The 17021-nt window shown below is 40.3% G+C and overlaps 1 protein-coding gene across 2 annotated transcripts; it reads right to left on the bottom strand.

The window, feature by feature from the left end:
- Positions 1 to 5: 5 nt before the first annotated feature.
- LOC132982203 (probable carboxypeptidase X1) lies at positions 6 to 16077 on the bottom strand. 2 transcript variants are annotated; one of them, XM_061048553.1, is made up of 15 exons: positions 15698 to 16077; positions 13847 to 14002; positions 10229 to 10338; positions 9972 to 10111; positions 9558 to 9642; positions 8000 to 8159; positions 7818 to 7909; positions 6183 to 6306; positions 3399 to 3595; positions 3146 to 3325; positions 2671 to 2868; positions 2476 to 2572; positions 2073 to 2212; positions 1757 to 1859; positions 6 to 1172 (listed from the first exon to the last, which is right to left on the bottom strand). In XM_061048553.1, the coding sequence occupies exons 1-15, from the start codon at positions 16035 to 16037 to the stop codon at positions 856 to 858; spliced, it is 2439 nt and encodes an 812-aa protein (XP_060904536.1). In that variant the 5' UTR covers positions 16038 to 16077; the 3' UTR covers positions 6 to 855. The 2 variants fall into 2 exon arrangements, with proteins under 2 accessions (XP_060904536.1, XP_060904538.1); XM_061048555.1 differs by lacking the exon at positions 13847 to 14002 and having other exon boundaries at positions 7 to 1172; positions 15698 to 16075.
- Between the last annotated feature and the right edge of the window lie 944 nt (positions 16078 to 17021).

The raw sequence follows: 17021 nt of genomic DNA, 5'->3' as shown, positions 1-17021 counted from the left end.
TCTCACTGAATGTCCTCGTATTCAATTCCTGAAGTCCGGAAACTTTCTACACATCTATAGTCTTACTTCATTAAAAACCATTCAACCCACCACAACACGATAAAAATGACTTTTTAAGTAGGAGTGAAATCTGACTGGTTTTCCTTTATGTGGATCGAAAGTTTATTTTATTGTATTTGTAGGCATTAAGCTCATGACATCACTGAAAACAGAATTGTTTGGCCTTAAATACAATTATCATCTTGAGGGTCGATGACCCTGTACACTCATCCAGGGTGCAGCTCGAGCAGGAACAAGACAGCTTTCAAGATCACAGTGATCCAGCGCACACCGAGACTCTTCAGATAGAAGTTTAGTGCACATAAAACATTGGAGCGAAGAACGCGTTTCACATTATGGTTTCCTCAGGTTCGCTCTCCACTTGATATTAAATATATGTAAGTTGATATTTTGTGTATTGAGATGACTTTAGGTGTCACATGACCTGTAATTATCACCACCTGGTGACAGAGAAAAGTATTGTAAACCCACACACTGATCAAGTGAAGAGCAGACCTAAGGAAGCCACAATTCACTCCAATGTTTTATATGCATCAAACTTTAAAGTCTATCTGAACAGTCCTGGTGTGCGCTGGATTACTCTGACTTTTATCATCTTGTTTAAAGGATATTGTTCCCTCAGTTTGTTCTGCTGCTCCACAGCAGGAGATAACACAGTTTGCCTACTGGTGTAAAAGTTTCATGGTGCCTGCTGTTGGTCCTTGATAAATAACACCAGTGGAAATACTGACATGAAAGCAGTGAGAATCAGTGTCTCTGAACCAAGTCCTGCTCTGTTCTCACATTCAATCACCATCAGACCTTCTTTGCCCGTTTGGCAGCCGCAGCCGCAGCAGCAGCGCGTCGCTGGTTCATCGCTTTGGTGGTAACGCGGAGCTTACGCAGGCGGAGCTGTCGTAGCCGGAGCTGCAGGTCTTTGGGCAGTTTGCCTCCCTTTGCTAAAATCTCTTTTAGCCTCTGTTTGGGCATCTTGGTGAGGTTGAAGTCACAGATGGTGGGGAAGAAGTCGTACATGACCTGGCAGGTGCGAGAGGAGGGGAAGTAGCCCTCTGCGCTGGCCGTCACCCGGTACTCACCGGGGTTCAGGAGCCGCCAGTAATCGCCATCAGCAACTGGAGCGGAGAACAAGTGGAGCGATTTACACAAGGGAACAGTAAGCACTCAGGAAAAAATTAACAACTGTGAGAAAATACAGTTAAATGATCTGGCAATTTTGGGGCGCAGTGGTTAGTGCGTGCGCCCCGTGTATGGAGGCTATATTTCTCAAAGTGGGCGGCCCAGGTTCGAATCCGGCCTGTGGCTCCTTTCCCATGTCATTCCCCTCTCCCTCCCTGATTTCCTACTCCATCCACTGTCCTATATCTCCATTAAAGGCCCAAAAAGCACAAAAATAAATCTTAAAAAAAACAATTATCTGGCAATTTTAAATGCATCCTAATCACTTTGTTAAACTTTTTCCTGCAATGCAAACTTCAAATCAAGAGTAAACTCCACTAGACGAACATATTAGTGTGTCATGAGGTACATGAATCAAATATGTTAAAACACAAGTATCTGGAAGAGTTTGAAAGAGGAGTAATATTTACAAGAATTTGACTAATAACTTCAAATGTAGGTCGCAACAGTTCTTGTAGTTTCCACCTACATCCACAGCCCTTGATCTAATAAATATCTGACGGGAGATGTGAGACTGTACCTGATCTGATGTGATGATCTATGTCATCCACTTTAATAATGGCATCAGGTATACCAGCCTCTGTGTCCTTGTCCCGAACTACCCCTTTAATCCCACGGTGGACCTAAAAAAAGAACGGGGAAAAAAAGGGGATATAAACTTTTCTTCCCATGTATGGACCCAACTTATTTCAGATGTTCAACAATTTTAAGAGTTTTTTTTAAATCAAAGACAGAAAAGAAAAGATGTTAAGATAAAGAGGGAAACAAAACGTGATAAAAACGACATTATTAAATCGATCAGTAGCTCAGTTAAAGTCATCAAAGGCAGACAGCACCTGTTCCATGTAAACCAGCAGAGACTCTCTGTTGTTCTCCCACTCGATGGGAAGCTCGCTGGCATGAGGGAATTTGTCACAGGATAACTCCACCGTCACCTCGAAACAGTTTGTGTGCAGGTAGCTGAAGTCATTCATACCTGCAAGGAGAACAAAAAACAAACACACAGAAGTCAATTCATTCTCTAGTGAAGACTCAACGGTGTACTCTGTCACTATCTATAATAAGACAGAAACCTAAAGTATGCAAGGCACACGACCTACAGAACAGCATGCATAAGATTTTATCAGGACAAAACCTGAAAGTTGACTTTGCTTCTATAGAATAGGTGTGCTGATTTGTTGATTAACAGTCAGGACTGAATCAGAATGAACTGACTTTAAAAACCACACACATTCTTACTTCCTGGTACGGTGTGCCACTCGGCTCCATTGATGATGTTGTTGTACCTGAGGAAGTCCTTGTTGTGACACGGCCGCCGGTCTGGGTTGGACATCACCTGGTCATAACAGGAGACACAGAAACATGTTGAGCAAAACGTGTTCCCCCGCGGGGGGCTTCACGAGGGCAGGAGGGGGCGCGAGGTGTGGGATCAACCTGATTGGTGCTGGCGTACGCTGTGGCCAACCAGCGGAAGAAGCTCTCATCAGAGGTGGGCGTGTGCTCCTGAGGCGCCCAGTCCCGGGTCATGTCAAACGGGTAAGTGACCACCAGCTCTCCACCGTGGAGGTTAGCGCCCAGAACAAAGGGGATGTTCTGCATCCAGTTGATCACAGCTCTGGTCTCTGATGCCACCTAGGGATGATGATTGACACATTTTTTTGCCTATTTTAACATCTTCACTTCATTACTTTTTTTTTTAAATTCCTTTAAATTCATGCATCTCAACTTGGGCTGTATTCATTTTATTTATTTATTTTCTCTATGTTTATTCCATTGACTGTGCAAAAGTGAAGCCTATATGCAGAATGCCCTTCAACTGCATTCTACTGCACACAAAATAAAAGTTTCTACTTTTAAAAGCCGAGGGTAAAGCTGCAGTGCTTTTTCATGGCATGTGTTAGAAGCTTACAAAAGCGTCCTCTGAGGTGTACTGCTCTGGGATGGGGAAGTAGTGGTTGATGAGTTTGGACCGGTCGGTCTCCAGCTCGATGGCGTTCCACATCACCGAGTTGAGATCAGCGAAGTTGTGGTTCATGTCGATGCCTTCATAGCTGTATCGACCGAAAGCCCAGCCTGCCAACTCTGAGCCCTGAGGAGTAGGAGAAAGAGGAGTGAAGCCTTTCTTCACTCAAGTCTGGAACAGTGGAGATTACAACACGTACCTTTTTGAAGGCCATCTCGTATCCGTCAGGGTTCATGGAAGGCAGCAGGTGGATGCGGGTGTCTTTGATGAGGCGGACGATGCGCTGGTCACCGCGTTTGTACTCCTGACACAAGTACTCCATCAGATTGAGGAGAATCTCTCGGCCCAGCACCTCATTCCCATGCATCCCTGCAACATACCGAAACTCTGGTTCTCCTGCAGGGGGCGCCATAACACAAACATAGGCATGGAGTTAACGGCACTGGCTTTGATATAGTACATCTCTTGACATGTTTTATGTTGTATTTTGTCTGTGTTTCAAGAGGAATTGAGTTATTAGGGGGAAAAAGTCCAAAGATCTTTAAACAAATCAGAGCAAGACCCAAGATGGCAACGTCAGAAAATCTTTGAGGAAGCAATGTACTACCTCTACCAGATACTTTTATCTTTTCAGCATGTGACACATTTATTCCCTATTTTCATAAACAAGAGATCCTTATTTTGCAAACAGTATGATTTAAGGCAAGAAGACCTCACTTAAAATGTTAATACTTGGATACAATCTGTGCTTTCATTAAATCTCCAGCACAGATCAACCCTCTGAGAGCGGCCCCAGTGAAAGACCTGGATCTGTTTCCTGTTTGTTCTGCATACACTGCGCTGACAGGCATCTCTGAAATCTCACACATCCTCTTCACAACTCTGTTTATGAGCAGGACTTTCAGCCCACTTTGAGTTTCTCACATGCTGGTTGTGCTGGTTACCGTATCTTGGTTTGTCCAGACTTGTTTTGCATGCAGCCGTCAGCGTGTGTGCATACAAAATGTGTTTCCATTTCAGTCCATTTCTGGTTTTCCTTTCTTATTATTCTGTAAACTTTGAAGGATTTGGCCCATGCATGTTAAATTCATTAATCTTACCCTAATTAGACACAAAGAATTAACTAGTTGCCCGGCCAAGACAGCAGCACCAACATGGACTTCTTAACCGGGTTGGTATGTTCTCACTGTAACCACCAAGAAGACAGAAAATACTGGAAACACATTAACTTGCACCACACCAATACTTGCCACTGGAAAGAAGACGTGAGGTGAACAAGCAAATCAGGTCACAGACTGAGTTGAGTGTGTAAGGGAAAAACTGATATTTTCCTTTGTGCCAATTATCTGTCGTCCCTCTAAAGGCACTTCACAGGAAGTCCTTAAAAAAGAATGTTTGACTCAGTTTTGAAAACTTTCCCCCCCTCCCAAGGTTATATTTTCTTTAAACCTGTAAGTGTGTTAAAAACAAAGATTGTACATTGGGATGGCATGGACTCTGGGCCTTTTCAGTTTTCTAATGCAGTAATGCCTGACACCTGCATTCTTTCTCATGCCCACCAGGAGAGACTCCACTGTTTAAAAGAGAAAATCCTATTCTATTCCACTGCAGTCTATGAGAAACTGAGCCTTTTTCAATCACTTTATTTCTACAATAAACATTTTGCTGATGACTTTATTGTCTTTGATAACTACTTATCGAACCAGTACTTAAAAGCACTTTGAGAAGTAAGCCGTGTTTCAATTTTAAAATCTGCATCCCAATATAATAGGGCTAATGTGAGTAAAAGATGCAACTTGCTAACCCAGCTAGTGATTTTGGTAGCTTTGGTAGCGGGTCTTAGGGCTCCTGACAAACAGCTATGCCGCACCCGTCCATCAGTCAGACCCCTTATTATGAAGAACTTGTCAGGTTGTGGAGGCAGCAGGCTAAACAAGACCCAGACTTTCCTCTCTCTCACCAACGTGTTCCAGCTCCTCCTGGGGGACACAGAGGTCTCCCTAGGCCAGATGAGATGTATAATCCCTCCAGTGAGCTCAGGGTTAACCCCAGGGTCTCCTCCCAGTTGGACTAGACCGGACAACTGTAACCTAAGCAGTTGTTTATCTTCTGATCTTGCCTTAACTCCAAAATTGTACCAACATATGAGTTTGTATTTCTGATGATGGTCACACAACCTGCTGAAGCATAGACTGCTACATCCTACAAAACCGCAGTAATCAAGTTAAAATAGTTTGTTTTACTGGGCACTGCTCTAAAAACATGTCCAGAAGCTCATGAGTGATGTCACAGAGGACACGCCCACATCTTATCAACAGTCTCTGACTGAAAAAATCTGTAATATATTTGATAAATGAGTATAATCCTGGATGTCTGAATCGATGGACATTGCTATCCCTCGGCTCCCTTTTTCTGCGGTTCGTTTTTGGCGGGAAAACTTCTCCATTTTGGATGAGTTGAGGAGGCCAAAGAAAACATTTGTTCACCTCAGAGCAAACCAAGTGTTACTCCGGTCTGTGTGAGTTTATGTGTCACACAGTGAAGTGACTGCCTGTGTAGTTTCGGAGGGTTGGGATTCAGTGCCAGCTGCAGTCGATGTCCCTTCTGACCTCTTAGATTACTGTGATCACACAGCAGCGTCTGTCCCTCATTAGACTGAATGATTTCAGCAGAAGAAGTGTGGCTGTGGTAGTATGTAGGAGGCTGAATATTTAGTTACAGATGTATTTATTCAAAACCTCCATTGCAAAGTGTTTTATCTTCAACTTATTCATTTCACATAAAGAGCTCCCCTGACAAATCTTATAAGCTTATAAAATATTAGTTACGTTTTAGTCTTTCAATGGAATAGATTTTTTTTTCCCAACTGGATCTTCTACATTTCAGAAATAACCCACAATGGACGTCAGGTTTATTGTGTTCTCTTTTAAAACCGATCTGGTAGCACAGGTTATGCGTCCCATCTGTCTCCCGTGTGTCTCACCCAGTTCGTGTTTTCCAGGGTTGTCAGAGATCTCCATGACGTAGAGCTTCAGCCCCTTGTAACTCTTCCCGATGCTGTAGATCCGGGTGATGTCAGGACAGGCCTCGTTCACCGACTTCATCAGCTGGAAAACAAAGACAAAGCTGTGTGAAGACGTGAGAATGAGACTGTCATCTGCTAGAACTGTTCAGTGCAATATAACTACAGTATCACTGATGATAAATAAAGATCTGTTTATTTACACCAACAAATATTAAACCTCAGAAATTCACTTCAATATGAACTAATTAATGCTTTTGGCCAGCATGGACCATGAACAAAATCTGAACAATAGTTTGAGCCAATGTTGCATCACTTTATAGCTTGCAGTTTGACATTTACAGTAGGCTATCTTGTTGTAGTGTTCTTGCAGCCTTAGTGACCGTATTTGGACTAAAGGATGTACACTTTGGTCCAGCAGGAAACATCTACCTGTCTAAATGGGATCACAATTTGATAAAATTAACACTGTGCTGCGTTGCTAAACAATTGAGAAACTTGAAATGAGATTAAGACAAATTTATTGTGAAAATGTTATCTGGGGTAAAAATTCAAGGTAAAAGATTTCCATTTCCAGATGCAGTTCCTATTGGACTTTTTCTTAAGGGGCGCTTACACTAGGCCTTGTTGCCCCGTATCGTAGAACAACTGTTGTCTTCTTTAATGAGGTCTACGGTGTGGGCATGTTTCAGATTCAAAACAAGATTACATTTCTGCATGCATGACGTACAGTTGGGGCTCAATGACTTCTCTTTAAGTTCATTATGGTGGGTTTTTTGTCCGAGAGAAGAGACTTTGTACACCACAGAAGAAAATGGAGGCTCATGACTGAATACCAGCAGGGGACTAAAGTAATCAATCAATCAATCAATCAATCAATCAATCAATCAATCAATCAATCTTTATTTGTATAGCGTGTTATCTCGAGACACTTACTCATCTATTTTACATTTGAAAACAACCAATTAGATCTTCTAAACACCTTGAATCTAAAGCTTTTAAACTTGAGTCTCAGAATTTTCCCTGTACCCGTATGTCAGCATTTTTGATTAACTTTACTATGTAACTGATTAAGGACAAATGATTTAGATAAACTATTGGGGGTTGGTTTGTCGCCTGTCTGCAGATAAATGTGCACTTTCGTCCTTAGTCTGATCTTAGTAGTTAATTATTGAAAGTATCTCTGTTTATTTCTATGGGCTGTTTTCTGACCATCAGATGCAGGACGGCGTCTCCACACAGACCGCTGGTAGTGTCAGCGAGGTGACGACGCTGCCATGAGGGAGTGAAGCTTCCCATAATATTTGTTTATGGTCTGACTGAAGGCAGACCGCACACATTCTGTGGGAGCTTCCCTAACTCTCTACAAACAGGCACATTTCTCAGTGTGAGAGTTTTATTTTGAACATTTCTTGAGTTAATTAAAGTCCAGTCCAGTTTTTTCCAACTGCTCAAAGAAACCAGTGAAAATAGATTGAAGTGACAACTCCATTAGCATCTTCTTTAAAGTCATTGTTGTCATCCATGAAAAGCAAAAAGAAAGCCATCAGTCTTCACATTATTAAATTATCATTTAGATTTCGGACACTGCTTAACCTTTCTCATCTCTTTGTAGTTGTGGTGTCTGAAGTCCAATTTGTCTTTGGACGCAGCTGGCTCTGTCTGCCATGGGTAGATATTATTTGGATCTATAAAAAGAGTTAAAGTGCATGTGAAAGAGAATACAAAATGTAAACATTTAGGTCAAATCTTTGTATCTACGAGTTTACTTCCTCTACCTGGGACAGTGCAGCCCAACACCTCGGCCCTGAGGCAGATGTCACCCTGCGTGCCGTTCTCGTACCAAGTCTGAGGGTTGATCCGGATGTAACGGGCCACGGTGGAAGTGTTGAAAAGAGCGAGGACGGGCGTATCCGCATCCTGGTTTCCTTCAAATACCTGCAGCACAAAAAGACAGTTAAAAAACGAAAAATCTCAAATCATGTTGAAGAGGTCAAAGATGCAAAACATCAAATTCTAATGGTGAAATCCTGCAATGGACTTAACATTTGGCCCGACAATAATTTTCTTCACTCATTTGTCTCTGCTATGTAAACCTGTGTGGTGCCCCCATGGAAAAAAAAAGTCTCTGCATGATTGACACTTCTTGCCCACATGTGGTTGTGGCACACATGCACTATAACCAGCTGAATACACAAACACGAAGCAACGCCTTCAAGCTAGTTCAGGCAGTAAACTTGAGCTGCACTGATCTCACACTTAACATGCCTCATTCTCAACAGTCTCCTGACTTCACCTCCAGCGGTCTATTAAAGCTGCACGATTTCTGACCTCTCCCTCTGCTCTTTCATTGCCTGGTCTGACCTGCACCAGTACTGCACTCTTGCTCAGCCCCCACCACCCCAGCATCCACCTGTAGGCTCCGACAGGGGAGTTTAAGATATCATCCAATCACTCTGCAAGGAGTGATTAGGTCGGAGCCTGGACGCCAAACACAAACTATGTTCTGCTGCAATAAATATTTTAAACGATACAAACACGAGTTGTCTGACTGAACTAATCAAGTATGCAGTATTTCCTCAGCCTTTTAAGGCATACAGAGTGACCGACGAGGAAAGGAAACTTTTATATAACCTTACAGAGCTGTAGTCAGAACTATGAAGACAACAGACCGCATGATGCATCATATAAGCGTTTTATTCCTGAAAAAAGGAGGAAGCGCTTAATATGTGAACATGTCTAGATTGTTAAATTACTGTTAAAGAATAAATAAAATAATTTTGCAGGAAGAAAATGTTTATGTCCTTAAATAACACTGATGACCAAACATTTCCTTGTTGGAACGGTGGTAATTATTTCTCATTCTCTTCTATAAACCAACATTAAAGTTATTAAGTGGAGTTTAAAACATGTATACAGCCTCATGTATTAACTGTTAATGTTTTTTCTTGTCAATAACAAATACTGTAGACATCATAAGATGACTTTAGCCTGTCCCTGTCAATCTTGGGACCTTCAAGACCCAGTCTAGTTCATTTCTTCATGAAAATAAGAATTATGGGAACCGGCAAGTTTTGCCTGCTGACTTCTTCCTTCAATGGTGCTGAAACTGGTTTGGCAATTTGGCTTGTAATTTAATCCAAATGATGAAGGGTGAAAAAGGAACAGTTTCATTACAATCACACACCAAAATCATAAAAAAAAGTATTGGGAGACAAATGAGAGAGCTTATGATTAGAATGTCAAAGTTGTGAAAACTGCGAAATCTGAAACTAAAAGTAGGAAAAATTTATAAAAGTGGAGAGTAAAAAGAAGTCCTCTTGAATGTTCACTTACGGCCTCTTCAGTCCCGTTCATAGACGGCTTCCAGACCAGCGAGTCATTACTGAACTGCACCTTGTAGGTGTACACCACGTCCCAACTGTGTGCGAATAGGAAACATTCAGACGTTTTCATGTGACACACAAACGCACCGTGCAGTAGAGCTCGAGTCATAATAAAAATCTCAACCTGGATTAGTCATTATTTCTACTTTATGTTTAAAGTACTACTTTATGTAATCAGATGAATGTTATACAGGTACAGTGCTGACTTTTAGCTTTTATTTTAAAGTCACATAAACTGTATAAAAGTCAAATACTTTACTACTCAAATACTAATAAATATCACCTTCATATAACATCTTTGAAAAGGAACTACATTTCCCAGAGCTCCCTTGGACTTCAGATAATCTTCACCTTAATAACTTACCTCCAGATGGAGTTTCGACCCTGCAGGAGGACACCGGTAAAGCGAGTCAGTCGCAGAGCGTCGACCTCCAGCCACTGCTTCTCGTCTCTGTACTGAGCACACCAGGCTCCATCGTAGATATCTCCATCCTCTATCCCAGACTGCAACACACATGCACACATGAGGACACAACACAAAGAAACACACACTGACATTAGCTGTAGTGTGTGTAGTAGATTGTATTTTTTTGTTTGCTGTTAGTCTGTGACTGATCATACCTGGATGTTGAGTCGTCCTCTGTGGGGGCCCAGACCTCTGCGCTTAAAGGAAGACGCCTTTAGCTGATTGTCTTTGACCTTCAGGGACTCCAGACCCAGAGGAGGACATTCTGACACATTAAATAAGAGTTTATTCACCATTTGAACAATATTAAACCATAATAATAAAGGGCGGAGAAGCAAAGCAAGAAGAAGCAAGCGTCTAGAGGTCGGATTTTAGTTTATTGTGCAACATAGACTGTAATTAAGAAGTCAACTTAGGCTTTGGGTTTGAAGTGAAGCTGATATGAAAATTGTGTTTTTTTCCTTATTCTTTGTCCAATTTACAATGAACTAGACAACAATACAGTAGATTATGCTTGGAGAATGGTTACCAAATGATTACCAAGTCCAGCCTCTCGTCCACATATGGTCACTTCTGGCTCAGTCAAAACCCCAAATTCAAGACTTCAAAATAGTGGTCAAACAAACAGGTTGGTTGATGCAGTGGTTACTACGACTATGCCTTATATACAGTCAAGGACAACAACAAAAAATGTCAAAGACACAACCAACTGCCTATTTCATAGCAGTTGAAAGATGAAAACTTGTTAAATAAATTATGCTTAAATCAGTCAAAGTTTCACTTCGGACCAGTTCTGATCCAAAGTGGTGCTTTATTAGGTTCCTAAAGACAGCTACATTAATATCTCAGCGTGTCGGAAGACGTCGCTGCCACACATCTCAACGTCTTCAGTTTATTTCATGACCACCTAAAAGTCAAGTTAGTGCACAGCATACAAAGTTAAAAAAAAAGTTTTTCTCGTTCATATTAACAGAAACTGACTTTATTGCCTGGTAAATGTAAAAAAAAAAATAAAAAAGCTAAGTTGCATAAACCTTCATGGAACCATCATCTCTCGCACTTTGCATTTCTCCTGAATGTACTCTACAGTGTGTGCAGGTTTGCACAGTACATGTACTGCAGTTACAAACACATACACTCATATACTGTATGTTGTTCTGAACATATAAGGGGAAAACTAGTGAGTGCACATCCAAGCAAAATGCAAACAGGTGTAGGGAAAATGTCCTGCAAAATGCAAAAAAAAAATGTATTAACTGTAGAAAAATGGCCTGAGATTAATAAAGTTTTCCTGTTTCAAATAGAGTTGCTCATTGGGAGCTGAACAGAACATATATGAACACAAACCTGACCTAGTGGGAGCAAAAGACAAAAGGACAAAAGAGCCGTTCTTTGAGGTAAGATCAAACCAAGGGACGAAAGGAGAAAAACGTGCATCTGATATTTTTATGTGGTGTGATGCTTATTAATTATAAAACACAGACTTTATAAGGAGATTGTCTCAATGAGAGGAAGAAGAGATTAGAGATAAAGCAAAATAAGTGTAGAAATATCATAAATGTAGAGATGTGTTTGACTAACATGTGAGGCTTTCTCACCACAATCAGAGAAAGCCTCACATTGTTCTTAAACATTTTCACTTGTAATTAAGAACTTTTATGGTAAGATGTAAAGACTTAACAGGTTTACAAATCAAGCCAACATGGCAAATTAAAACAGCAGCAAAAAGTAGAGAAAATGTGAAAGAGAGAAAAAGTGAGATTATTATAGAGGGTGAAATGTTTTTCAACTCGTCCAGCGTCCTCTGCTGCCGTGTTAAACCCTCAGACAGACCCTCATTGTCTGCAGGGTTCAGCTCGGTTCATACTGTGTCTTCCTGCCAGCAGGCTTTACTGGCTGCTAGAAAGTCACTGGCTAAGGTATAGAGGCAGAAAATAAATGCTAAATGTAGGTGGCATTTCATTTAATCACCTCTTTCCCCATTTTGCCTTGTAGTCCAGCTGGCTCTTTGCTGTCGTACAGTGTTACTCAGCTCTAATGAGTTTGTAATGTCTTTGTTGTCGATGTGACCAGTGGATTCCCGCCAAATCACAAACTACTGAAGCTGAGCCAGAGAGACCTGGCAAGCTCACAAGGATGCCCAGAGGAGAACAAAAAAAAAACACTCATTAAACTTTGTTACATTGAGGAAGCCCCAGACTCAATGTGATTTATTTTTTCTCCCAGTTAAATTTATTTATCCAGATAATTGTCTGTTTGATGGTTTGGGGGGGCATCTTGATTTATTTTAAGTTGCAAAGAAGGAATCCAGGAAAATGATGTTTTGTAGAGTACAGTATTTTCTCTCTTTGTTGTCTCCTGCTTTGAACTGAGGGCATTAGCTTTTCCACTACATGGAACATAAAGAAAAATGTGTACTAATACCCATAATTAGATCAGATCACCCAGGAGGGATGATAAAGGTGTAAACAGGGCCTTGGCTTTACTTGACTTGATGTGCGACTTCCCCATCAACATGTCAAGTCAGGATGTAAATGTCGCTTACTAAGCATTTATTTCATTCATAAGCTAATCTTTGTTGAGACGTTCACCTCTTGATACATGCATCATTATAAAAGTGCTCTATGTACACAAACTGACTCAGCTGGCTCATTTCCCGGTCCAGTGCTCGTACTCATATATGGATACAATCACAACAATTTGTGGAACATGGAGGTTTCTTAAATATACATTTGCACGGGCAAATACACAAAGCAGTTGGGAAACAGAGACATGTGAACCACAGTTCATGTCATTCAGTCATTCAAACCTCCATAGAATAACGTGGCTCTTGGGGAGTCTGAGTTCAAGTACCAGTAGTATGGGACCATGCATTTAGTCTTAGTTCCTGACTTTGTTTAAGGGATACCATAACAAAAAATGTCCTTACAAGCTTGTTTGTTTTAGTGTTTGACAAGAGATAAGGAAAGAGACATACTGCCTACAGTGAAGGGATGACGAAGAAGGCGAAGGCAGACATGAAGAAAATCAAAGGAAGGACCAAAGCAAATTGGCAAAATTATCAGACTTGAGCACAGGAAACATTTTAAATGTCTGCAGAAGCAAAAAAAATAAAAGTCAACTTTATGGTCAATAAGATTTCTGAACAACTAACATTTGTATCAAGCACAATGGAAAACTTTGACTATCACCTGGAAAGGGAACATTTTCACACAACACTGAAAACGCAGTTTTCAAATTTGAACCTGTATCTGAGAGATAGATAAGGCATCTTCAGATATCACCTTATTTCTTTGAAGCTGTTAGTATTTTGACATTTAAAAACATTAGATTTAGTAAGTCCTCTCTGTTATTTAAGACTTAAAGTGAAGCTTGGAATTTGAAGCAGCGGGTTGAATTAGTTTCCTCCTCGACGGGTTGAGATATACAGTATGTGAAATATTACCATGGGAATCAGATCCGGGTGAACTGAATAAGTGTTGAATTAGCAAATAGTTTTAGAGTTAGTTTGGACCTTTTCTTGGGTGGGTTTGCATCAGCTAACAATTCAGTGTGTCTGTGTGAGCTTCAAACTCTCCATTAAACCTTTACACATAGGTGTGAAAGGTATTAATGGGTCTGGAAAAACAAATACCAGAGACTACTTGAATTGTCCTGACACAGAAAATCCCACATGTTTAAAGCAAGCAAAGTACCTAAAACTATTTGCCACTAATATCTGACCCGTGTCTGATTGACATACTGTATACATTTGGGCTAATCCCCATACATACGTGGGACTGTCTCCCTGGCTGCTGACTGGTTCACACTGTGTTTGACCTGAGGTTTGGTTTTCTTAACCACCTTTGTCTTCTTGGTGATTCGTTTGGATTTCTTCAGGATCTTTTTGGGCTTCTTTGCTACCTTAACGCTCCTTGTTGACCTCCTTTCTAGAAAAATGCAAACCTTTATATGCATCATATAGAAAGCCTGCATAACTCCAGCTCAGACATCTATAAGGTACACAGAACACAATTTTATATACATTTTCACTATAAAAGAAAACATTATGAGACATATTAAGAAATGTGTTCATTACATTTATCTACATAAGTCCTATGAGAACATGTATCTATACATTTTATTTTATTTTATTTTATCGTGTTTTCCCTTGATTTCCACTCATTAATCTAATTTTCCTGGAATAGGGAGTTAATTTTAGTCATTTTCTTGGGATCTTGACAAATTTACTCGTAATTACAGGAAAATTTAGAAAAATAAAATGTATTGACGTATATCCGCTTGAGGCTTCTGTAGTTAACACTCTTATATCTGTCTGTTAAAGTTGAAGCAACAGACATTAGGAGGTTAAAACAAAAAGACTGAATGTATGGGGAAACAACCAGCCTGGAAACTGGATTGACACAGTCATCCTTAGCCTCTGTGTCTGAAAAGTTAAGCTGATACAGCGATGCCTTAAACCTGTTTTCTTTCTATTGGCTTGCAGAGGGAGACTTAATTGTGTAAAAGAAAGTACCTACATTTTGTATAAAACCTGAGTCAAAATGAGCATCCCAATTAATATCACAGTTACTCTTAAATGTGGAAAAACCTTGCTTACCAAGCTAGTGCAGATCATTTTGGGTTAGCTAACCTTTTGCCCCTTTCTTGATCCTGCCTCCTCATTTATCAAGTCTAAATGCTAAGCTAACTGATAGTAGCATCTTCATATTTACCTTTGAACATATTTAGAGGTATAGCTCACTAAACCATCAACATAGGATACCAAGGACACTGAAAGCAGCACAAACCTGAGACTGAGATTATGTAACTGCTGCTAAAGTGGAGGTATTGGCTTCAGACATTTACATCTGTTTACATTACAACCACTTGGCTGCAGCTACAGATTCACTAAATGTACTGCTGAATTTGGTTTGAGGAGTGTGAGGGGTCTTGTTCTTCTGTTTTTTGTTTTTTTTTAGGATGAGGAATCACATGGCCCATCTGGTTTCCATCAGTAGAAAATACACAGCTAAAATGTCTCAGAGCACACAGGGTATAGGGAGTGGAACATCCTCCCCCAACCCTCGGACACTGACTCTCTGACCGCAGATATGTACAGACCCACAGGGCTCCATTACACTCTGGAAATCCACTATGCTTTAAGGGAACCTGAATGATTATTTCATTATTGACATGTAAATCCCACATACTTTGGTTTGGTTATCCTGAACCTGAGCAGCATTTGTTCCCAGAGGCACACCAGCCCTGAGTTTTTGATTTTCTCTTCCACATTTACTCCTCTTATTAAACTTTCAGTGACTTTGTTCTCAGGGGAGGCTGTGTTTGTTTGCCTGGTAACTGCACCAGCATTGCTTTTACTATGTGTGGGAATGGGACACATTTAAAACTTATTTGTCAGGCTGTTAAAATCAGCATTTTAAAGATGAGTGTGGCTGCCCCTCCAAAAAAAGCTTTGATATAACCAATACATTAAAAACAATAAGCACGTAAAGATAATATTGTAAAAACGTTGAGAGATTTAATTTGCATCTTACCAATTAGTAAATTAAACACATTGCAAATTTCCACAAAAATATGATGTTTCCATAGGGGATAAAATGTAACACAAAACATCTTCTCACCTAACTCCAAAGGACCTTCTTCTTCTTCTTCTTCTTCTTCTTCTTTTGGTTTTGTAGAAACATCTTTCTCCACTGTTTTAGCAGCTTCTTCAGTCGGATGCAGGCCAGTCTTGGTGGTTTTTGGAGGTTTAGTTGTTGTCTTACTATCACTGGTTGTGACTCCAGTGGTGGAAACCTGAGTGGAGTTGGTTTTCTCTGCAGAAAAAAGGCCCTTAGATGTTGTTGTAAAAGTTGCATCTGAAGCCACAGTACTTGTGACATTGACAGTGGTGGCTGAAATGAGGAGAAAAGATCCACAATGCAGAAATAAGAGCAGGATGAAGTGCAGAGCTCCTGCCATTGTGTCCCTTCCCCTGCAAATATTCCTTGTACATTTAACCTCCCTGACTCGCTAAGCAGAACCATCAAGTCACCCATCACAGTGTAAAAACAACTTCCATGTGTGCACTTACAAAATAAAAGCTGTGTTGATGTAGAGTATGAAGAGAGTGTATTATGGAAGATGTTATAAGGATATCAACAGGAAATTGATTTGAAGCTGTTTTGATATTAAATTAAGTCCTTAGAGCTCCTGTAAGGAACTTTTTGTTTTATCTTGATGTTGGCGCCCCCTGTGGACAAAGTGGTACATCTGATCTCTTTCTGATTTCGTCCTGTACTTGTGTAAGTTGTGTTCTTTTAGCAAATAAAATCTCATCCTGCTTAAAACGTACACATCAAGAATATTTGCTGTGCAAACATAAAAAAGGCTGTTTTGGCAGCACGTCAACATATTTTTCATCAGATGTCAACACCTACCCTGCGGCAGCTTTTATAAGCATTAAAAAGAACATTATAGAAATAATCAATCTTGGCACAGTTGGTCTTGTTTGCTTTTAGGTCATAAAAAAGCATCAAAGTAAATAACAGGTTTTTTTTATTACCATCTTAAAAAAAACCACAGGAGCTTTAAGTGGGGTTTGTGGAACAATGATATTTATATTTTAGCTAGTTGCATCACTAGAAACGTTTGCATTAACAAACAATGTTAAGGATTGTCTGTTGTTGCCCCTTTAAAAAAAATGATGCTCACTGGAAACAACACATAAACATGCCAGCTTTTTGTAACTATACAATTTTTGGCTCTTAACTTAAAGCTTGTAATGTGTGAATTGCCTGCCTTGCAATGTTTGGGTATTGCAAAGCAGACATTTCACAAATCATGTTTTAACCCCTTTATTACGTTAGGTTGTCGCATGCATTGCATTAGTTAAAAAAACGAATTTCTCTTTGTAACAAAAAGCTTTGAGGACAGATTTCCTCCTTAAGCTGGTTATCCCAAATA

Source organism: Labrus mixtus, chromosome 10 (assembly GCF_963584025.1).
Source record: "Labrus mixtus chromosome 10, fLabMix1.1, whole genome shotgun sequence".
NCBI lineage: Eukaryota > Metazoa > Chordata > Actinopteri > Labriformes > Labridae > Labrus > Labrus mixtus.
Note: the sequence above shows the minus strand (reverse complement) of the source record. Positions and strands in the feature narration are given on the sequence as shown.